The 25,219-nt window shown below is 41.7% G+C and overlaps 1 protein-coding gene across 1 annotated transcript; it reads left to right on the top strand.

Annotated features, from left to right (window-relative positions):
• Nucleotides 1–133: 133 nt before the first annotated feature.
• On the top strand, nt 134–25,219 carry LOC124116326 (dehydrodolichyl diphosphate synthase complex subunit DHDDS-like). Its single transcript, XM_046477611.2, has 8 exons — nt 134–276; nt 5,299–5,481; nt 7,790–7,932; nt 9,214–9,330; nt 22,959–23,060; nt 23,499–23,613; nt 23,829–23,936; nt 24,349–25,219. The coding sequence occupies exons 2-8, from the start codon at nt 5,299–5,301 to the stop codon at nt 24,589–24,591; spliced, it is 1,011 nt and encodes a 336-aa protein (XP_046333567.1). The 5' UTR covers nt 134–276; the 3' UTR covers nt 24,592–25,219.

Genomic DNA, 25,219 nt, shown 5'->3' with positions numbered 1-25,219 from the left:
GATTCACGAGTTGGCAGCTGAGATCAATAGCGAGTTACACTCCGTTATAAGGAATAGAGTAAATACATAATACTAATCAAAATGAATCTTGTCAACAGTCAACACACAACAAACAAAATAGAACCAGTTTATGCAAAACTAATTTCTTTCGCGGACGCTGACCACTTGTTTTAGCAAGTGCACTGACGTCACAAGCCGGGGTTGCCCTCAGTCGAGTGTGAAACGTGAACTGGGAGTGAGCGAGGAGGGAGGGACACGTTGTTGACAATATTTAGGGTGAGAACGTAATTCATCTACCACGAATTATGGGTGCATTTGTAATTATCATTATATTACTCAGAGAAGACTTTCATTTCTTATTTATCGTTTATTTTGTGACGTTGCATCATATTGATGATCTTCGGCAGAACGTATCTGAATCTGGCTACATGTGACACATGTCATTTGAGGATATTGTATTCCGATCTCCGGGAAATACAACCCGATTCGATTCGATATGCATGCGACATGTCTCAGCAGTAACATACATAATACACAGCTGAGACAAATCGGTTTAGTTGGTTCGACACAAGACTTTCTGAGACCTATACAACACCTATATACATTTAGGTCAACAGCTGATTCCACGCTTACATTTAATTATATCTGTACTGGAAAGACTCGTGTTTGCAGATTTGTCATGAAGTCTGAGTAATCAGAATACTCCAGTACCAGTCTTCCTCCCTACACAATTCAAAGACAAGTTGTGTCCTTGCAGTATTTTGCTAGTTTTAATATTGTTTCTCTTATTTTATATGTGTAAAAGCCTTGCACATAATGCGTCCAACTATGTGGAGGATAATGCAATTGGTATATCTATCTAGCAGTTATCATTTAATGGACTAGATGAAAAAACACCTAGGCCTACCTACCCAACATTCTGTATCTAGGTGGCAATGCCTTAAATGATTGCCTGATGAATTCCAGAGCGAGAAAATATAGCAAGTATTTAAATGTCCAAGTGAAAGTGCTGAAATCAATGTGATTAAAAAATATAAATTTGTGGGTGTGGTCACAGCAGTGCATGATAAATGTTTTCATTAGCTGATGTATAGACTTGTGATGCTTCGCAGCTATACAAATATGCCAGGAAGCGGTCATTCTAAAAGTGTTGCTATTTCTGTTAATCCTACAAAAGTGTCATTGCATATGTGATGTATTTCCTTTAGTTCTCATATTGAACTATCTCTGTGTCTATAACACAAAGACTGGGATACGGTCATGGGTTTGTTCTTCTATCAAGGCCTCAGTACCTCGGTCTGCGCTGACCAAAAAGAATAAACACTATCTTGGATGCATCGCAACCCAACTGTTGTCTAGACAACATAGTTAAAGTCACTGTCAACTCCTGAACTGCACTTCTCAGGAATCTGGTACAGTCACAAAGGTCACTTAGAGATGAAGTCTTTGCATTTGTTAATGCCTGCCAACACAAGTTTCCCTACTGGTGTTCTTAGCACTTCTCATCTCTGAATTACCGGTACTTGAAGCATACTTTTTGGGTTGTTACCCCTGAATGTGTTGAGTCAGCCGAGATGGGAACCGATTAAGTCCGGTCCTTCTGTGCGACTTCTGGTAACTTAACCAAGTCCCTTATTTGGTTGTCTGTTTGGTCGACCGATGAAGGCCTGTGTGGCGAGGTCCACACATCCCAAGATGGCTGCCTATTTATTGACTGAGTAAACATTATTTTGTACCAGCAGCTTGTTTTGATCCATTTATGAACTTCAATTAATACCATAATGTATCAGAGTGCTTCTGAATTCAAAATTTAGAATTATACAATATATTGTAATTCATAACGCAATACAGCCTTTTGCATCGCAAAATATTGTGAAACACTTAAAGCGTCCAATACCCATCCCTAGACTGGTGATTCACCTGTTACAGTGTGTGGCGTTGCCCAGTATGTGAGAAAGAAGTTTGGAAGCATCTGTTAACTGGCATAGTGTGTTGAACTGCCTGATCTAGACCTGGCTACCACAATTAACTGCAGGCGAGGCTCTTCATTCTGATGATGCCACTGTGTCTGTATGCAACTCTTGCTATACTGCTGCCTGCAATCTGGGTGGTATGATTACCCACATTCCCCAAAGTAGGCATCCCTGGTCTACTGACAGCTCTGGACGACGCATGAAGTAGGGCTGGAGTTCACTGTCATTCACAGGATTTTGGTTTCTGTATGTGTACTCTTGAAAGGGCGGTATCTTTCTTTGTTACCTCTGCAATCTGTCCGATGATATCGGCTAGTTCTCTGTGTAGCAGACATAGTTTACTTTCGCCTCTGTTGCTACAGTTGAAGACTCCCATGGTAGTCTTGACAGACAGTCGGCATGTTCTTCTGACTTTATGTCAGATTTCGTAGTTGTGCGCCATGAGGATAAGCGCACATCTTTGAAGTCTGTCAATCTGCACTTGTTCAACTTGAGTTTGATTCCATGTTCTGCTAGCCTTCCTAGGACTCTATCCACCAAGCCCAATTGTTGCATTTCTCTTCTGTACCCATCAGGATATCACCCAACAAAACTTCAAACCCATCTATTCCTTGGATTATCTGTTCCATAATACACTAGAAGATTGCAGGAGCTGTGGAAACTCTTAATGACAACTACTGATACTCATACAATCCTTTATGAGTGTTTATAACCAGCAAGGGCTAAGAGGTCTCTGACAGTTCAAGCTTTTGGTATGTACAAGGGCTGGCTGAAAAGTTCTAAGCCTAACTGTGAAAGACCCATACCAAGTCGATGGTTTTCACATAGTCCCCTTCCAGGTTTACACACTTTTGCCAGCGATGCTGCAAGGCCTGGCTGCCGGTCAAGAAGAAATTTTCTTCAGCCACCCTAAAAAAGTCATTCACAGCGGAAATGGCGTCATCATTACTAGGAAAATGGCGACCAGCTAGTTCCTTTTTCATTTTGGGGAAGGGTGGAAGTCTGACGGGGCCAAATCAGGTGAATAAGGGAGATGGTCAATGCGTTCGAAGCCACAATCATGGATCGCTGACATGGCAACCACCGATTTGTGAACAGGAGCATTGTCTTGGTGGAACAGGACTCCTTTAGTGAGCATTCCCTGTCGCTTCACGCAACTGTCTCCATAATAACTTCCATTGATAGGCTGGCCTTTTTTAAAGATAGTCAATTAGCAGAATACCCTAGGAATCCCAAAAGAATGAAGCCATCATCTTTCCAGATGAAGGAACCAACTTGGCTTTTGGGGGGCTGGTGATTCCGGATGCTTCCATTGATGAAACTGAATTTTGGTTTCTGGTTGAAAGTGATGAATCCAGGTCTCATCCATTGTTACAAATCGGGCCAAAAAATCATCGGGATCTACTTCAAAACTTCAGGACTGACACGTTTCTGGCCCGATGTCAAGAGCTTTGGCACCCAATTTGCAGAAACTTTTGTCATTCCCAACTCGTTGGTGATAATGTGCTCAACCCTCTCATGAGAGATGCCCACAACACTGGCAATATGTCGAGTGGTCAATCGACGATCAGCCATCACCATGTCATGCACCCGGGTAATGTTTTCCGGAATGGTTGCTGTTGAAGGCCTTCCTGGACGCAGGTCATCGTCAAGGCTCTCTCTGCCACGCTTGAATTCCGCAGTCCACTTCTTTACAGTGGAAAAGGAAGGGGGATCATCCCCTAAAGTGGAGACCATGTCAGCATTTATCTGTGTTGGAGTTAGCCCTTTCAGTTGTAGGTGACTTGATGACTGCCCTATAGCCAGTTTTGTCCATTTCTGGTGATTTCAATGGGTAGTTTCACAAGATGGTCTGGTACAAAGACAAAATTAACACTGCAGTTGCAGTTCTTATGTCTATGATTCATTAAATGATTGTCCTTGTTGGTGGCATAAGTTTGTTTCAATCTGATTTTGATATCCCACTTAGGCTTAGAACTTTTCAGCAAGCCCTCATACTTGAGAAGTCCACCTTACTGACCACCTTAGCTGCTGATAGTTCAGAGAAGAGATCCTCCGCTGTTGCCATGGGGTATAACCTTGGATTCCAGTGAAGAATTTATTGTCACTTTGCAGTCTCTACATATGCACAGCAACATGTCAGACTTGGGGACAATCACGATTGGGGATGCCCAATCAGAACATTCAGTTTTCTTCACAACCCTGCCCTTGCAAGTCTATCTAGTTCTGCTTCTACAGCTTCTGTTTGCGCACATGGTACTGGCCTTGCTTTGCAGAATTTTGTGTACTGTCTCAGGCTTTACCTTGATGTCAGCCTTGAAATTGTAAATGGTTCCTCTTCCTTCAAGTACACCCTTGTACTTGTCCATAAGCTTCTCAACAGACTTGATAGATCTATCATTAGAAATAGGTCCTTCGCCTGTGCAGACATTGTTCCATTTCATATTGAAACTTCTCAACCAAACACGTCTGAGTAATAGTGCCTTCCTTCCTTCCACCACTATTAGAAGTGACTACTTTGTCACATCTTCCAATCCCATTAAAATCATATCTGAGTTGTCGCTGCTGCTAAACAAAGATCCGAGGACATCCCATTACAGGTCACTTTAGAACAACCTTTCGTGACCTTTGACCGACCACTGAAATGAATAACAAGAAGTCGACATCAGCCAATTAGAAAGCAGCTTTCTTGAGCTTTACGGCACTCGTTTCAACCTGGCGACTTCCATTTCAGACTAAGCTTGATAAATATGTTGACACAGTTCTCGATAAAAAAAATAGAAAACTGAACAAACAAACATTTCGGATTGTCTAATATTTGGTTGAGATTGTAAGGCAGTACTTCCCAGATACTGTTCAACGCCTCCTCCGTTCAAATGTTTATCCCACTGAAGCGAGAGATAGACGATAATTTTGACGGAATCAGTTGTACAAGTCGTTACTGTCGTTCGGAATACCCCGTGTTGACGTTTCGAGGTTGCATGATTAAAAATCACATTCCGACTGTCACTTTCATATTCTGGTAAGCGACGCTCTGATTGGTCAAATGAAAGGTTGTTCTGACATGACCCGCAATGGGATGTCCTCATCAGATTTCACCTGTCGTCTTTTATCGTCTGTTTTACGCTATTTCCCATTTTCAAGTTTAATGTTAGTCAAGCATCTGTGATTAATTAAGCCCTTAAGTATTGAAATCTGCAAAGTTGCAATGTTGACTTTACTTGTCCTTTAAGAGAATGATGCTTTTGTGAGAAGTGAATACTTTGTTGTGATGGTTATGCATATTTTGATACATATATATGTAAACATCCTGATGTTTATACAGATGTCGTGGTTCCCTGAGCGGCGGAACCGGTCATGGATGCAGAGAATGTGTGCGTCTGTGCTAAAGGCCGGCCCAGTCCCCAAACACATCGGCATCATCATGGACGGCAACCGGCGCTTTGCTGCCAAGAACAGCATGGAGAAGGCTGAGGGACATCTGAAGGGATTTGACAAACTTGCTGAGGTAGGATGATGGGAAAGATCAGCTGAAGTTTTTCAACAGATTTTACTCAAAAATGCATCCTCTTATGAGCTCAACAGAAAGGTACAATTTTTTTAACTAATCCTGCTATACTCCTTAATGCATTTACTACTGTTTTCTGACAGAAAGATGTACTGTGTGGGATCCAGCTGCTAAAGAAAAGTTGTTCCAACCAGTTACTGGCAGCACCCTCACACAGTCGGCACGTGACCAGGAAGCGATGACGACACATAGATCACATTACTGCTTTGTCACCTCCACGAATGGACGTACTGCTGTATCCCTTGTGGAAATAAAGCCTATTGTTTTGCTTCATTGCGTATTCTACTTTCATCATTTACTATTATGTTGTCTTCTCTGTATGGTTTGTGCCCTTTGTGGTCTTCCCATACATATTTTGTTAACATTTTGTCGCTTGTTTGTGGCTCTAGTCACGGTAATTCACGGGTGTATTGTTCCATCTGCCATTTTGAATTCAACTTGTTGCCACAAACTTTCGTTTCTTGCTTTCTGAATTCTTTTATTTGGCCTGGGTAATCGATTAAATTTTATCTTGTTCTGACTCATACACATGAGTAATAAGTATGAGTCAGGATAAATATAGATGATATTTTTACATTTTTTATTAACCTTGTGTTTGTTTTAAAGCTTTGCTTTTCACTACTATATGCGTAATTATTTGCTCGCGTAAACTTTTAAAAAACGAAAAGTTTTTGAGTTACATTATGCCTCATGGTTCCTGTTGTGTGCTTGCCACATCAATATGCCTTTGCTCAAATTGTAGAATTTATGCCTCATTGTACTCGCTGCCGCAGGAACAAATCTAATCGGGACCCCCACCCTCTCTCCTTTGATTGTACGATGCCCTGTACTTTCACAGCACAATGCCAATATTGCGGTCCCTTGTCGCCATGCTCCTGCAACTCCTACATACAAGTAACTAGGAAACGTCTTACTCAACGTGCTGTCGACAGCCTGGTATGACTAACATCTCTGTGACTCCCCCCTTCATCGAGACCTATGCCTTATTGTGGTCTCCTACACCACCCTTGCCGTCACCTTGCTACTACAGCTCCTCTGCCTTCTATGTCACCGGCGCCAACTCTTGTCTACCATACCTTGGCATCAGCGGTTGGTCTCCACAGCTCCTCCGGCACTCACAGCAATCCTGATGCTCACACAGCACCACCCTTCTATGACAGTTCTCGCCTCGGCACTGGATAGGGATTTTTGCGACTCTTTCCTTAACCCCGTTGTTTAAAGCATCACACTTTAGGAGAGATGACCTCCGGGTTCACTCCTTTTATGTGACTGAAGGAGCTCACATGTTAGTTGAAGCCGGTCCTTCAAAGCCCCCACGATCCACTTGGCTGATACATGCTCGGTTTTCATAGAATTGGAAATTTGTCACTCAAGGTGAGCCTGGCCTCGTGGTGAGGGCATGGTGAACATTCACTTGCTCTTCATAGCAAGTGCCCCATCAAATCGATCATGGAAGGCTGTTTTGGGCAATCTGACTACATCTTCACCACACACTACCTCCGTGACGTAGCCCTGGGGGATGTCGCCGAAGTCTACAGTTTTGGTCCCCTGGTGATGGACAACATGTCACCAATCCTGATTTTCTGAATGAACTCTCCAGTGTATATCAACCCAGATTAGAGGGCTCTACTGCATTCCGCATTCGCTCTTAGGTCAGTTCTAGTTTTGGGCTACCCGCTTCATTCTATTTCTGCCACCTATTTGGTTGTCCTGATGCATCAGCTCTCGTCTGCTTCTTACAGGAATGGTCATTGATGTTCCATCACTTTCTGCTGGTTCATCAGACCTTAACAAAGGTTTATTATGGTTCACATCTGAAGGTATGCCCACCTGCCTTAATGCAGGATAAGTCAAAACATTTAGTAAAATCCAAATATGTTTTACATTTGTATACTTATCCTGCATTACTACGTCTAAGTGCCCTCCCTTTACTGCAATGCCTCCTCACGAAGTTCAGATGTTATGTTTGCAGCAGTAATGTGACGTCATCACTTCCGGGTCACATGCTGACTGTGAGAGGGAGATGCCAGTTACTGGTTGGAACAACTTTTCTTTAACAGCTGGATCTCACACAGTAGTCTCTCTGTCAGAATACAGCAGTAAATGCATTAAGGAGTACTGCAGAATAATAATTTAATCTACAAATGTAAAAAATATTTAGATTTTACTAAAATTACATTTTGACCTCGTGTTGAATGGTGCAGACTTGGCTGTCTCTGACTCTGTGACCTGTGACTATTGCTTGCAGACACTTGATTGGTGTCTGGACCTGGGCATCTGTGAGGTGACTGTGTACGCCTTCAGCATTGAAAACTTCAAACGGTCCAAGGAGGAGGTAGACTGTCTCATGGAACTGGCCAGGAAGAAGTTTGCCCGACTCCTCGAGGAAAAGTAAGTTGATGGAATGACAAAACAAATAAATTATTTAGTTATTTTTTTAGCATGGCATAACATATTGCAATTCATCCTTCCCTTTGGTCATCCAGGCGCCCTTGGTTACTTTTCAGAGTATTCACGTAAAATATATATTATATTTTTTATTTGACCCACATTACTCCTTGATGCATTTACTTCTTATTTTTAACAGAAAAAAAAGTTTTTTTGGTCCAGCATGCATTCCATGAGCTATAAAAGTCTTCATTGTTTATCCTTGATTTCATTCAATTTTGTTTACATTAATTTCCGCGAAATTGTGTATGAACTGATCGTGCTGATGAGCAAGTTACATCACCTCACGATGAAGTCTCCATAAAACAAAATTTAGTCATTAGAGATACAAAGTCTTAGGTCTTCCTGTCACTGTATTGAAATTTCTTTTCAGGTACGATATTGGCCATGGCATTTAGTATTTTTTATTATCACCCATAGATAGAGGAGAAAATGTGTGAACAGCTTATTGCTATTTGACATACACATGTACACATGTAATGTTAATTTCTACGTATTAAACATTGTCCTGCATACAGTACACAAATACCATTGAATTTGTAAATCATCATGTCTAGTGATATCTATCGTAAATTTCATGTTTTCATTCACCTAACAAGCACACAAGCAAATAAATTGCCACCATGACCATAACAAGAGATGTGCAAGAAAGCAGTACGCATGTAAAGGAAAGTAACTGCACAATATTTTGGATTGCAAATGTTATTAAGTATTGTAACATTTCACTGCCAGGGTTGTGTTTTTGAGACGTGAAATATTTAAGAATTTTTAAATAGTTTTTGAAAATTGAAATAAAACCAAATGTGCGGTGGACTTTATAATGATGCGGCCGGTGCCTGAGAACCAAGACTATTATTATTTTTGTTAGCCTTATGTAATAAAACAGGTCTTACCTCACTTAGTGCATCAAATCACTTTAGCATGTTGATTAAGAACCTGAAAAGATTTGGAAAATATTTGTTAACGGTACACATGCTTAGCAAACCCTGCAATTGACCAAAATCTCACAGCAGTTGCCTTGTTGTTAACGAACTGGACGTCGATTTTGTTACGCTAAGCCCATCCTTTGCTACTGGAGAGCCACCAACTTCAATCATTTACTCACCTCATGATTGGACTTGCTGATTCCTCCCTTTCTGTTTCATGAGATTTCTGGATGTTCCAGTCATGTGAACTCTGTTTATTATTTGGACCTAGTTGATATTAACATATGCATTGTTTCAGGGAGCTGATTGAGAAGCATGGTGTGTGTATTCGAGTACTGGGGAACCTGCGTCTACTGCCAACTGATGTACAGAAGACTATTGCAGAGGCAGTGGAGCTGACTAAACACAACAATAGGTAAAAAACTGTCAGAAATGCTAGAAAAATACTTTCTACCCATTAAAACAAGATACAGTCAAGCCTTGTTAATCCGACACTTGTTAATCCTACAATCGGCTTTATCAGACACTAATCATGGGAACCGATTAAATGAGTGCTATTTAGACCCGTCAATCCGACAGTCTCGCCCTCCGACTCCGACACACCTAATTTGCAACGAATTACTGAAATCACTCATTAATCAGTCTTGTTAATCCGACAGTGATCAGTGTACTCTGTGGTCTTCTGCCCGCGATTGCACAGCCCCTGTTTTGATGCGAGATGAATCAGCTGGTAGCTGCATATTACAACGGCTGCAGAGATAAAGTTACTTAACAATAAACAATTAATGCTTTAAATGAAGAAAACAGGATAAATCACATCTTAGATTACCACAATCTTATTAAAATCAGATACAAGTTCTCGCTATCGGCGAGGACATTCAATTACAGGTCACGATAGAACAACCTTTCGCGAACCATGACCTACCAATGAAATGACCAATAGGAAGTCGACGTTAGCCACTTAGAAAGCAGCTTTCTTAAAGTATTTTGAATAAGTCATACAGTCTGTAACAGTTGTTTTGTGTTAAACTTTAGAGGTTGCATGATTAGAAGACATATTCAGTCAACAATGTAACTTAACAATATGAATATTTATTTTATATTTTTTATTACGTGTTTGAATCCTTGTAGTTATTGTCCGTATTTCGATCACGAATATTGATACTACAGTAGAACACGGATATAGCGAACAAACGGATACAACGAACTGTTAAAAAATCCCGATTTATCTCCTATATAATATCATATAAAATTTACGTATAAACGCACTCTCTACAGCGAACTAACAGATACAGCGAACTGATATCTGTTCACCGACAATCACATCTATCACTAATTAGTGACGTGTATAGCGAACTGAGAAATCTTTCAGTGTCAAGTGTCACTGACAATTGTCTGTACGCAATCAGCGGCGAATCAACACAATGGTGGCGAATCAATACAATCAGCTGTGACGGATCAACCTTGTTAAATTTGCATTGTGTTAATCTTACCTGCACATGTAATCTTGTCTGTAAAACAAACATTAAACATATACAGTTTACGAGATTGTCTCCAAGTGTCAGTTCACTTGCATATGCTATCACAGCGGGCAATAGTTAGAGGAAAGCTATCAGTTTAGACACGAAATTGAGAATTATTAATGCTGTTGATGCTGGCATAAAAACCAAGAAAGACATTGCAATTATGAAGAAGAGAGAATCCATTCTTGAATCCTGCGACTCAACTGACTTTGGCCCCGCCCGGATGAGGTTACGAGCTGCCAATCACCAAGACGTAGAGGACGCCCTCTTCAAGTGGTTTCAAGCCGTGAGAAGGGAAAACATTACGCTTAGTGGTCCGTTACTGCAGACCAAAGCTGGCAAACTTGCAGTGAAATTAGGCCATGAAGATTTCACGTGTAACACTGCAATTACGTGTATTGTGTTTTGTCTTATCCAAGATGGCAAACGTTTCCGAGCGAAACGTGTATAACGAACAACGGATATAACAAACTGATTTCTCTGGTCCCTTGTAGTTCGTTATATCCGTGCTCTACTGTACTTAATTTCGTTTATGCGACATACTCGTTAATCTGACATAATCATATGCAACCATCGTTGTCGGATAAACAGGACTTGACTGTAGAATGTTTCACAGACTGTTGCTATTGAAGTATCGAGTAACTACCGACCTCCCTACCTCCCTGACTGTGATTTGAAGTATTTCAGTCAAAAGGTGTCCTATTGACAATTTTGCACCAGAAACATTTGAACGAAAACATCAAGTTCAGATTTAAACGTCCAATGATAGAAGTCTGAAACAGATTATACGAATATGCGCATGCAACCCCGTTTGATAATTTTGATGTAGTCTTGCAAATGCACGGGCCGGTGTGAGGTCATGACCTCAGGACAGGTGCTATAGGCCGTTTCACTCATGCATAACAATATATGATTATCTTCTAAGTAGATCACCATTTTTCATTTTTAGGCTAATCACAGTGTCAGTTAGAATACGCCAGATTAGGTAGATTTGCGTTATTTTGATATATGCTATTTTCATAATCCTATGATTCATATTTAATAAATATCCGACAATAGTTTAGGCCACCTCACTCAGCATGCTGAGTGTGGTCCCATCCTAACACACATCACACACTGTTTATACTATGCACACTGCCCTCCCAACAGCTGCAAGATTGCTGTTGAGCAATACACTATGCTTTACTGTACACTATATGTGTATACAATGTGTGTACAGTATGTAGTGTCTATCGAATGTGTGTACAGTATACAGTGTCTAATAGGGCTGTTACGATTCACTCACATATTTGGTGAATCAAACCGTATCCATTCATGAATTAAATTCAATCAATTCATTATTCATGGTCACTAGAATCGACTGTTTACGAATATGCAGTCATGTGCACTTACATACCATGTACCTAAAAAATATCCATAAGAACATTATATAACATATGCATAGATTTCTATAAAGACAACACTCATATGTTTAATTTGATAGTATTTTTGTCACTGGTCATTGTCGTATTTCACTATTTGAGCAGATACTAGTACCTGGATAAGTGCAGTATACAAATGTAAATATATTGATAATTAACCAACCATGTCAAATAATTTATGTTGTTAATTTTTCATTGAATATAACAAATAATACATCAACTGCTGAGTTGTTATTGAATTCGTGAATAAAGATTCGTATTCGTTACCCTATATTCGTCAGTTTGTGATACGAATCTTATTCATTGCAGCCCTAGTGTCTATACAATGTGTACAGTACACAGTGTCTTTACAATGTGTATACAGTATAGTGTGTATATACAGTGTATATATACAATGTATGCATAGTATACAGTGTCTATACATGGGGTGTACAGTGTACAGTGTATGCAATGTGTCTACAGTATAGTGTATATACAATGTTTGTACAGTATACAGTGTCTATACATGGGGTGTACAGTGTACAGTGTATGCAATGTGTCTACAGTATAGTGTGTATACAATGTTTGTACAGTATACAGTGTCTATACATGGGGTGTACAGTGTACAGTGTATGCAATGTGTCTACAGTATAGTGTGTATACAATGTTTGTACAGTATACAGTGTCTATACATGGGGTGTACAGTGTACAGTGTATGCAATGTGTCTACAGTATAGTGTGTATACAATGTTTGTACAGTATACAGTGTCTATACATGGGGTGTACAGTGTACAGTGTATGCAATGTGTCTACAGTATAGTGTGTATACAATGTTTGTACAGTATACAGTGTCTATACATGGGGTGTACAGTGTACAGTGTATGCAATGTGTCTACAGTATAGTGTGTATACAATGTTTGTACAGTATACAATATGTACAGGGGGCACGGGTGGCCCAGTCGTGTAAGGCGCCGTTATTCGCTGTGCAGAGTTGCGTCCCTTGGGCACGCCAGAAACCTATGATTGTGGGTCGAATCCCGGTTATGTTTCTAGGTTTGTCAGCACCATACCCGTGCTCTTGGGTTTCACCGAACTGGTAGACGTCTAAGACCTGCATCACTTCAAGCTTTCCACCCGCATTAAGCTGACACGTCGCGATATAACTGGAATACTGTTAAAAGCGGGGTTAAACTCAACTCACTCACTCATTGTTTGTACAGTATACAGTGTGTAGGTATGTGTGTACAATGTTTGTACAGTATACAGTGTAGACAATGTGTGTACAGTATAAAGTGTGTTTACAATGTATGTATACAGTGTGTATGTAATGTGTGTACAGTATACAATGTGTGTATGTTTGTACAGTTTACAGTGTGTATAGTATACAATGTGTGCAGTTTACAGTGTAAATGATTTGTGTACTGTATAGTGAGCATACAATGTGTACAGTATACATACAATGTGTGTACAGTATACCTTGTATATACAAAGTGTGTACAGTGTCTATACAAGGTGGGTACTGAATAGAATGTTTGTACAGTATACGGTGTGTATACAATGTGTACAGTATACAGTGTGTGTACAGTATTCAGGATGCTTACAGTATACTGTGTGTATACAATGTGTGTACAGTATATAGTGTGTATACAATGTGTACAGTATACAGTGTGTTCAATGTATGTACAGTATACAGTGTGTGTGCAATGTATGTACAGTATACAGTATGCAGTGTGTTTACATTATACAGTGTGTATACAATGTGAACAGTATCCAGTTTATGTAATGTGTGTATATTATACAGTGTGTGCAATGTGTGTACAGTAATATAACAGTATACACTTACTTTTCTACCCAATGATTTTTTAACACACACAATACCTTAAAGCTTTCTGTAGCATGTGTGTCACCACTGGTGCCTGTGTGATGCTTTTATTGTCATCTAACTGTGGGTACTTCAGTTAACTTTGACAAATTAATGGGACCAGGGTGCAACTAGGTTTTCATGTCATTTCCCTTGGTTGTCAGCACCTTTCACTGGTTGAAAGTTTCAAATGGTCCAATCAGAATTGAGCTTACCCATTTTACAAATATGGTAGTCATATGGAAGATTTTCATTGTTCCTTTACTGTAATTAATAAACCATGTTGGAACAGGAAAATCAGAGCAGACAATCAGAAGGTTGAAAAATATATCAATGTATAAATCATTAGAAATTTTATTCAAAGAAAGAGCAAAATTCTTAATTTTTTAACTTATCCTGCATTACTCTGTATTGCATTTACTGCTGTCTTTGACAGAGAGACGAACTGTGTGAGATCCAGCTGCTGAAGAAAGTTGTCCCAACCAGCTCAGGAGGCAGCGCCCTCTCACAGTCGGCACGTGACCCGGAAGTCATGACGTCACACCAAAACACATAACTGCTTTGTCACCTCCACGGACGGACGTACTTTGTATCCCTTGTGGAAATTAAAGCTTATTGTTTGTTTTTTATATTTTGCGTGTTTCTACATTCATTATATGCTGCTACATTGTTACCTGTTATGGGCGGTGACCTTAGGGTCTTCCCATTCGTAAATTGTAACGTTTATCGCTCGTTTGTGGCTCACGGCACAGTAATTTACGGGCGCAATGTTGTTCCCGCCATTTTGTTTTCTTTCCCGCCATTTGGCCATTCACCTCGTGGCCACGTAATTTCGTGTTCTGCGTTTTGAATTCTCTCTTTGGCTTGGGTAATACATTACATTTATGTATGTTGTTTTGGTGTGCTTAAAGCCTTGACTTTTCGCTACCTTTCAGCGTAATTGTTTCTTCTCATTAACTTCAATATAATACAAAGTTTTTGAGTTACATTATGTCTCCCGTACTCTGTGGTTTTGCCACATGGTTACGTGTTTGCTTAAGGCTATGCCTTTTCGCTACCTTTTAGCGTAATTGTTTATCTCATAAACTTCAATAAAATATACTGTTTTTGAGTTACTTTATGCTTCCCATACTTTGTGATTTGGCCACATGGTTATGTGTTTGCTTAAAGCTATGCCTTTTCCCTACCTTTTAGCGTCATTGTTTGATCTCATAAACTTCATTGAAATACAAAGTTTCTGAATCACATCATGCTTCCCGCACTTTGTGGCTTTGCCACATAGTTATGTTTTGCTTAAATTCCAGACTTTCTGCCTCGCTGCACTTGTTGCCGCGGGAACAAATCTGGTCGGGGCCGCCCCTTTCTGCTGTGATTGTACGACGCCCTGTACTTTCACAAGGCAGTGCCGATGTTGCAGTCATTCGTCGCTGTGATCCTTCAGCTCATGCAAGTATCCAGGACACACCTCGCTCAAAGTGCTCGTCGACCCCCATCTACGTTGACGGCAGCAGCGCTCAGCGGAGCTTGGCAGTGCTCCCAACACCACCGGCGGCTCCGGCGCTCTCAACATAGAGTCTGCCTTCCATGGCACGACGTACGACCGTTCACGGTCTCCTACTCCACCGGCGGCTCCAGCGCTCCCAACGTAGAGTCTGCCTCCCATGGCACGACATACGACCGTTCACGGTCTCCAACACCACCACATCAACGCTGATGTCTCCGACGCTCCCGGCGCCTCCGATGTCGCGGCGCTCCCGGTGCCTCTGATGCCTCCGGCGCTCCCCGCGCCTCTGATGTCTCGGCGCTCCCGGCGCCTCCGCATCCTCTGATGTCTTCGGCGCTCCCGGCGCCTCTGAGGTCTCCGATCTCAAGATCTTCGACGCCTCTAATGTCTCTGGCGCCTCTGACTACTCCTACTCCAGAGTTATGGCGCCTATGATATATCCGGCGCCTTAGATGACTTCCGGCGCCCAGATCAACAAGCTTTATCAAGCTCAGATCAACGAGCCGAGTATCCGATCTTCTACTTCGGCTTAAGGGGCACCCAGGGCGCCGTTCATCATGGACCGTACTGGGACGTCAGCGTAAAGACTCAACTCCCAGGACAGCCTGATAGATCATTCCTTGTCCCCTCCCCCCTCGTCCATTGTGGGTGCCGAGGATGAGGACGAGCGTCATTATGCCCAGTAAGGGCACTGAAGGTTATTCTACGACGATCTAAAGACTGCCGCAAGTCTAGGAAACACCTTTTTCTGCCGGTCTCCCCTTCGTCGCAGTCGTTGGTCAGCCGGAATACTTTTCCCTGTGGCTCCGGGCGGTCATCCTTAAAGCTTATGAAGCCGCCGGATTGGACCCTCCCCCTAAAGGCTATCACCTGAAATAAAACGAGATCAGCGCGATCGTATTTACACTGGTTCTTCACGGTAAACTGTTCCATCCAGTCGTTCAGGGAAGCCTGTTCGTGGCGATCGGACACCGCCTTCACCAACCACTACTTCCGTGTAGCCTTGAAAGTTGTCGCCGGCGTTCACAGTTTTGGTCCCTGGTTGTAGCCCAACAGGTCATCTATCTCTGAGCGGGGCCCGTCGACCTCTCTGGTATTTATCACCCAAGACGAGACGGCTCTCTTGCGTTCCACATTCGCTCTTAGGTCAGTTTTAGTTTTGGGTTACTCGACTCATTCTATTGCTGTCACCTATCCGGGTTTTACTTTTTGCATCAACTCTCGTTTCCTGACGACAGGAATGGTAGTAAATGTGGACACCGGCGCCGACGCCAACGCCGCTGCTTCTCTGATACCTGGGCGGTGCCCGTCGACCTCACCGGTGTTCCTTGCCTCCAGCCTAGAGGGCTCTCCTGCGTTTCGCATTCGCTCTTGGGAATGGTCGTAGATTTTGCCGCCGACACGGCTGATTCTTCGATTCCCCGAGTGGGGCCCGTCGAACTCTCTGGTGTTTATCGCCTCATATTAGAGGGCTCTACTGCGTTTCGCTTTCGCTCTCGCTCTTCGGTAAGTTCTATATTTTGGCTACACGCCTCATTGTATTTCGGTTTCCTATTCGGGCGTTTCGTTTTTGCATGGACTCTTGTTTCCTGAAGACAGGAATGGTCGTAGATGTTCCGGTCATCACTTGTATGCGGTGCGGATTCATCGGACCTTGACGAGGGTTTATTATGGTTCACATCTGCAGGTATGCCCACCGGCCATGCCGTCTGATAAAGATGCAATACGAGTAATGCAGGATAAGTTAAAAAATTTAGTAAAATCTAAATATTTTTTACATTTGTATACTTATCCTGCATTACGAAGTCTAAGTGCCCTCCCTTTCGCTACGCTACCTCCCCACGAGGTTTCAGATGTTATGTTTAAAACAGTTATGTGTTTTGGTGTGACATCATGACTTCCGGGTCACGTGCCGACTGTGAGAGGGCGCTGCCTCCTGGGCTGGTTGGGACAACTTTCTTCAGCAGCTGGATCTCACACAGTTCGTCTCTCTGTCAAAGACAGCAGTAAATGCAATACGGAGTAATGCAGGATAAGTATACAAATGTAAAAAATATTTAGATTTTACTAATTTTAGAATGAATACCTTGAAGAGACCTGCTACCAACTGTGATCACCAACAAGCTGTTGCATGGTGAACATGAAGCAAATTATCACGTTCTCAACAGAACATCCTCAAAACTATCACCATTTACCAAGTAGTTTGTACTGAATGTTCTAAATGGTCCAAACAGAAATGGTAGTAAATGGCCTTGCTATGGCCTACACAGGGCTCAATTTAAGGAACTTGCTTTAACTTGCACCCGACCTTGCTGACTGTCATGCTTTTACCTAAGTTAGACGTAATAGGAACATGTGCATATCATCTTTGTACCCTGAGTTGGTCAGTGGTTTGATCCCCTGGATGTGTCATATGAAAAGATGTTAAAAGATGGTACTTATTGTTACCTAGTTGCTACCTCGGCATTCAGAAGATAAGACAAGAGGTGGTTGGCTCAGAGTCAGTATGCTGTGGCATGGTATCTACATGGGCTAGACCCGTGACCCACAACCCATGCTTGCCGTAAGAGGCGACTATGCTTGTCGTAAGAGGCGACTAACGGGATCAGATGGTCAGACTTGCATATCATCGATCCCAATTGTGTGGATCGATGCTCATGATATTAATCACTGGATTGTCTGGTCCAGACTTGATTATTTACAGACTGCTGTCATATAGCTGGAATATTACTGAGTGTGGCGTTAAACAACAAACCAACCTACCAACATGGGCTAGCACTATAAGAGTGTGGACTAGTGCAAGCATCCAGGAACATGCACACGCATACTTATTTGTGCAATAATCATTATTCCATCCAGCATGTTCAGATATCAAAAAGAATTTTGTTCATGAAAAGCTGGGACAGATCAACTCGTCCAAATGTTCTGAAAAAAAGTCTGTTGTGTTTCCAAAAGAAATTGTCTGGCTTCCTTCTACGGAAGCCTTTTAGGGCCACTTGTTTTTTTCTTGAATTTCAAGATATTAAGTTGAAGTTTCAAGATGCTATATTGAAATTTTAAGATTGAAATACATTGAAATTTCAAGTTAAAATTGTAAAAATGTTTAATTTATTATCTTGAAATTTCAAGATCATTATTGTGAAATATCACTCAGTATATATCTTGAAATTTCAAGAAAAAAAAGAAAGAAAACAAATGGCCCTAAAAGGCTTCCACACCTTTCAGAGGAAATAAATGGATTTTGCTAGGCGCTGACAGAAATAAATGTCTTGTCTTAGGCAATGGCTAGATTAAAATTATTTAGTCTCAAAAAAAATTCCAGCCCCCAACTTCCCCACACCCTGAGTATTTAATTGTCACTTCCTTAATGTACTTTTTGACTAAACGTTATCAATTATCAATGTGCTATTGGAAGCTGATTTTTAAAAAAATCTTTTGTTATACGAAACTAAATCTTGGACATCAATTAGCACTATCAAAGTAGGACTAAGTGTTGTGTAATTGCAGTTCTTGCGCAGCTCAGGGTTGTTTTACAAGTGTCAAAAAATAGAAATCTTTTACTTTTTGAATGAAGATTACGAGAGGAATGCTTGGTTGTCAACACTGATTTCGTATCATAGCTTACACTTTAAGTAACTTAATTTGCCAAAATGGAAGTCAAGGTACACCATTGAGAGCCTAGTCTATTTATCAGAAGTTCACAAGCATAGTCAGGTGCAGTGAACCCAATGGCATCGGACCTCCATCTGTGGGGAGTATGTAGCTGCTATTTATGCTGCATTCTTCTTCACTGCACTGGTCAATAGTTTCAACAATTTGAATGTAAAGAATTGGGATCAGCATATTAAATTTGTCAGTGATATATTTCTTTTCACACTTGCATCCAAACCAAAGTGTAGATATGGGCATGTTATGAAGTAAACAAGAACAAGGACGAAGAACTGTTTGTTCAGCTTGAGGTAAGTTTAGCCATGTTGAGATGCCACTCCATTCAGCTGCTCTCGGCCATTGAGGCTATCACTGGTGCTATTTATAGCACAGCTCCAGTGATGTTGAGGAGGGGCATCACAATCCTTGTAATGGATTCATGGAGATATTGGCAATAGTGCACTTAGTCAGGATTTCCCCCTAATGATATATCATGAAACTGAATCTGTTACCATTTAATTTTCATTTTGTGTTTTCTTCTGAATAGTATATATATGGAGGCCCCACCCAGTGTTTTCCCTTGCCTCTAGTGGTGTGGTAAACTGATTCTTACTGCAGAGATATTATTGATTTTTAACAGTGCATAGCTCAACATAAGTCTCAGATTTATATCTTTGACAGTTGCCATGGTAATTCTCAGATCTGAAATGCAAGTACCTAAGAAAATTGCCTATCACATTATTATCCTCCACCACGAAGTAAGGCAGGGAAAAGGAACATAGTTTGTCTGCCTGTCTGTCCTTATTACACTCCTCAAAGGGGACAAATTTTCTCCAAAACTATTTGAGTCAGAGATTTTAATGGTCATGATCTAAGTTTGAAAATTGGTGCCGTAAATTCTTTTTTAACAGTTTATGTCCCTAGCTCCGTGCTTTTCAATTTTGTGTATAGTGTGTGAAATGTTTCAGAAACTGCTAAAGTTACATGAATAAAAGTTTGCATGCTTATCTAAGAGATACTTCTCAAGAATTCAAAAATTGGTCCTGTAAATTATCTTTTTACAGAGTTAGGCCCTTGATCCACATTATTTTACTTGGTGCATAGCGTGTGCAAGGAGGACAAGTTTTCTCAGAAACTACTGAAGTTCATAAGTTAGCTTATGTAAGAGATACTTATCAGGACTCGGTTATTCTTTTTATCCCCCCGGCATATAATGCGGGGGGATATAGCGATCAGCCAGTCTGTCCGTCCGTCTGTCTGTCCGTCCGTCCGTAATCATTTCCTTTTCCGGGGCAGAATTCGAAAACCATTCAGTGTATTTGATCGAAACTTGCCAAAGCTATCAGGCACATACTGAAGTGGTGCCTTTTGAAATTTTGGGATTTTTCTAATTTTTATTTTTTTTATTTTTTATGGAATGAAGTTGGACATAGACTCAATTGGAGATGGGGTTCGTTTCGGGGGCAGAATTCGAAAACAATTCAGTGGGTAAACAATGTATGCTTCTTAAAGAACATTCAACTGTTGACTCATTACATACAGAATTGCACATTTACTAGTGGTTACTTTGCAGACAGCTGCCAGGGGGATATGTCATCTTTCTGATGACTCTTGTTTTCAGAGAAGAGGCCTTTTGTGTGTATTAATTTCACATTTAATCATTTTTTTCTGATGATATGAAACATCCCAAGTGCCTATCTCTTCTACATACCTAGACTCTTTGGGGAACGGGTTCGTTTCCGGGCCAGAATTCGAAAACAATTCAGTGGGTAAACAATGTATGCTTCTTAAAGAACATTCAACTGTTGACTCATTACATACAGAATTGCACATTTACTAGTGGTTACTTTGCAGACAGCTGCCAGGGGGATATGTCATCTTTCTGATGACGCTTGTTTTCAGAGAAGAGGCCTTTTGTGTGTATTAATTTCACATTTAATCATTTTTTTCTGATGATATGAAACGACCCAAGTGCCTATCTCTTCCTAAGTCTTTATTGGGCACAAAATTCTAATGTGTCCCATAGTTGGGGAAAGTGGTAACGCCCATGGCAGAGTATAGTGGTAATGCGGTTTTCTTGTTTACTTTTGATTTGTCAAGCTGAATATGTTAATCAGTGATCATTTGTTTTCAATGCATGACATGCATATGGTGTACCTAGAAAACCTTAGGTATTCTGTTACTGAGTATGTCCCTTGTACCGTCAGTACCCAGTGCTTGTAGGGGCAACCTCTGAAGGTGCAGGTATTCTGTTACTGGGTATGTCACTTATTCAGTCAGTACCCCGTGTTTGAAGGGGCAACCTGTGAAGGTACGGGTATTCTGTTACTGGGTATATCCCTTGTACCATGAGTACCCAGTGCTTGTAGGGGCAACTTCTGAAGGTGCAGGTTTTCTGTTACTGGGTATGTCACTTATTCAGTCAGTACCCCGTGTTTGAAGGGGCAACCTGTGAAGGTACGGGTATTCTGTTACTGGGTATATCCCTTGTACCATGAGTACCCAGTGCTTGTAGGGGCAACTTCTGAAGGTGCAGGTTTTCTGTTACTGGGTATATCCCTTGTACCCTGAGTACCCAGTGCTTGTAGGGGCAACCTCTGAAGGTACGAGTATTCTGTTACTGGGTAAATCCCTTGTACCCTGAGTACCCAGTGCTTGTAGGGGCAACCTCTGAAGGTGCAGGTATTCTGTTACTGGGTATATCCCTTGTACCCTGTGTACCCAGTGCTTGTAGGGGCAACCTCTGAAGGTGCAGGTATTCTGTTACTGGGTATATCCCTTGTACCATGAGTACCCAGTGCTTGTAGGGGCAACCTCTGAAGGTGCAGGTATTCTGTTACTGGGTATATCCCTTGTACCCTGAGTACCCAGTGCTTGTAGGGGCAACCCCTGAAGGTGCGGGTATTCTGTTACTGGGTATATCCCTTGTACCCTGAGTACCCAGTGCTTGTAGGGGCAACCTCTGAAGGTACGGGTATTCTGTTACTGGGTATATCCCTTGTACCCTGAGTACCCAGTGCTTGTAGGGGCAACCTCTGAAGGTACGGGTATTCTGTTACTGGGTATATCCCTTGTACCCTGAGTACCCAGTGCTTGTAGGGGCAACCTCTGAAGGTACGGGTATTCTGTTACTGGGTATATCCCTTGTACCCTGAGTACCCAGTGCTTGTAGGGGCCAACTCTGAAGGTGCAGGTATTCTGTTACTGGCTATATCCCTTGTACCCTGAGTACCCAGTGCTTGTAGGGGCAACCTCTGAAGGTACGGGTATTCTGTTACTGGGTATATCCCTTGTACCCTGAGTACCCAGTGCTTGTAGGGGCAACCTCTGAAGGTACGGGTATTCTGTTACTGGGTATATCCCTTGTACCCTGAGTACCCAGTGCTTATAGGGGCAACCTCTGAAGGTACGGGTATTCTGTTACTGGGTATATCCCTTGTACCCTGAGTACCCAGTGCTTGTAGGGGCAACCTCTGAAGGTACGGGTATTCTGTTACTGGGTATATCCCGTGTACCATGAGTACCCAGTGCTTGTAGGGGCAACCTCTGAAGGTGCAGGTATTCTGTTACTGGGTATATCCCTTGTACCCTGAGTACCCAGTGCTTGTAGGGGCAACCTCTGAAGGTACGAGTATTCTGTTGCTGGGTATATCCCTTGTACCATGAGTACCCAGTGCTTGTAGGGGCAACCTCTGAAGGTGCAGGTATTCTGTTACTGGGTATGTCTATTGCTTGTTGTTGATATATGCTTGATTAGAATGAGGTTGTGCACTCTGCCATCTTGTATCTATTGATTCAAAGAGTTGGTTGGGATATAAGATAAAAGAACACCCAACCTTTAGTTTGTGGAGCCTTACTGTGAAAACATTGACTTTCCTCATGAAACTGCCTCTTTGTATACCCAGTATGCTGGTGCTTCCTCTCCATGCATCCCGAGCCATACAACATAATGGTTTCATTCAATTAAGACTGAATTTGCACGGTATTTCAAGTATGTCCCACAGTTGATGACAAGAAAGTTATAAGACTGAAGCAGACTGTGGTACATGGCATGAGTGTAGTGTAGGTTCTGCTGCTACTAGTGTCCTTTACATGTCTTTGTTTCAGAGCCATCCTGAATGTTTGTTTTGCATACACAGCACGTGATGATATGTGCACGGCCATGAGGGAGATGGTGGAGGGTGTCAGTACAGGCTTGCTCAAACACAGGTCAGTTTATAAGGGCTGTGATATGTGAAGATCCGAGGTAGAATAGGTCTTCAGCAACCCATGCTTGCCTTAAAAGGCGACTATGCTTGTCGTATTAAGAGTCAACTAACGGGATCGGGTGGCCAGGTTCGCTGACTTTGTTGAAGCATGTCATCGATTCCAATTGCGTGGATCGATGCTCATGACGTCAATCACTGGATTGTCTGGTCCAGACTTGATTATGTACGGACCACCGTCAAAAAGCTGGAATATTGCTGAGTGCGGGCGTAAAACAACAAACCAACCAACATAAGGGCTGTACAGTTGCATTACAGTGACCACCTACCTTTTTTCATTTTGAAGTTTATTAAATATGTCCTTGTTTGGTGTTGATTAGACTCAACACCTACTTGTGTGGAATGTATGAAAGTGTATTGCACGGCAGGACAAATGTTTCAGTGACATCTCTGAAGATCTGCTGGGGAAGTGCCTGTACACGTCCCGGTCTCGACACCTGGATCTGCTCATCCGTACTTCAGGGGAAGTCAGACTCAGTGACTTCCTGCTGTGGGAGGTGAGTTGCTTACACTTTGAACATGAAACTGTGTCTATAAAACTTCATCTGTTGGTATGTTACTGAGATGGGTACCCAATATGGTGACACAAGAAGTGGTCCTTAGATCCACTTTGTATGCTATTTGAAGTTTTGCCTTAGAGCAAGTTGGTCTATGAACATTATTATTGTCATGTAAAAACATTCCTCCACTCCCCGCCATTGCTCTGTTACAGAGCTCCTACAGCTGCCTGGCCTTTGTGAAGGTATTGTGGCCAGAGTTCAGCATCTGGCACCTGTATGGCGCCGTCCTCCACTACCAGAGAAGTTATCAAGCAATACAGGTGGGTGCTCCATAAGCAATGGGTTCAACTAATACAGCTTAATGTGGTGAATGCAGAGACCATGCATGAAGACTGTGAGAAACACCTCGACAATAGAACACAGTATACAGTTCGTGGAACAGTATGTTTATATTTCGATAGGTACTGGCATCTCTTAATGGTGTTTAGGATTGGGCAAAGTTAGGTTTAGACAGAGACACAAGATTTTTGCATAACACAGTGAGTGCTTGGTTAGTATTGTGAACCAGAAGAATCAGGCGTAAGCTGACTTGAACAAAGAGGTTAAGTTATTCTGCTGAAATAGAGCTATTCCGGTTAAAAGCAACACAGTAAAAGGTCAGTAAATCATTTCATTATAATATATATAAATTGAGCGTGCTGTATTTAACAAACATTCCATCAATGTCACCAGAATGCTAAGCTGAACAACGCCATGGAACAGGAGCGCATCCTGCGGGAGTCTGACTACCAGGCTATGGTGCAGGAGCCGTCCTCGCTGGGTAATGCTGCCGGCATCACGCCTCAGAGTCGTGTTCATCAGTACACAGCAGAGCGACAGACTAGAGTAGAAACATTCCTTCATACGCTACAGAAGAAACGTGACACTTACTTTCATACCCTTGTCAACCAGACAGCAGTGCCTTGTGGGTCATAACACCACACTTGGGTAGCTCCGAGACTGGAGCTGGTGGAGGCAAATCCGGTATTCCAGCATGGCTCATCTGTGGACTCTAAACACTGTTCAAACATGGCGTTGTGTGAAAGTTGAATGCAAATGGATCTGATTGGGAAGATGTATGATTTTATCAGATTTTAGTGAGAACTGTGATTGTTTGTTCCCGAGGGGAGTTTGTTGTGGGTGTATGAATAACAATAGAATCTTTGACTTATTGACATTTGCTTCGGGCATGTGATTCTGTCAGTCAGCCAAAAAGGAGAACTCTCTCAGAGAGCCTGTAGAATGAAGTTTGTAAGATATGCAAGGCAGAACAGCTGAGAATGCATTTGTTTGTTAACTTAAGAACAACTGTCCTGGCTATTTATTGTATTTGAGGATCTTTACAACTTAAAAAACAATTTAAAATTTACATAATCCAGCTATTTTATGATTTGTTTCTCTAGATGAAAAGAGCTTTGATATTATGTCAAGTGAACTTGTGAAGCTAAACTATCTGTAGTTGTGAATGTATTCCTATTGTATATAATGATCTATGGTGGTGTGATGAATTTCTACAACACTTGTATAGTTGTAAATATTGCATCAATAAACATGCTGAACTCGG

This window comes from Haliotis rufescens, unplaced genomic scaffold, assembly GCF_023055435.1.
Source record: "Haliotis rufescens isolate VD_foot unplaced genomic scaffold, xgHalRufe1.0.p SCAF_5, whole genome shotgun sequence".
In the NCBI taxonomy this organism is placed as follows: domain Eukaryota; kingdom Metazoa; phylum Mollusca; class Gastropoda; order Lepetellida; family Haliotidae; genus Haliotis; species Haliotis rufescens.
The sequence above is the reverse complement of the archived record's forward strand: the minus strand, read 5'-3'. Positions and strand labels throughout refer to the sequence as shown.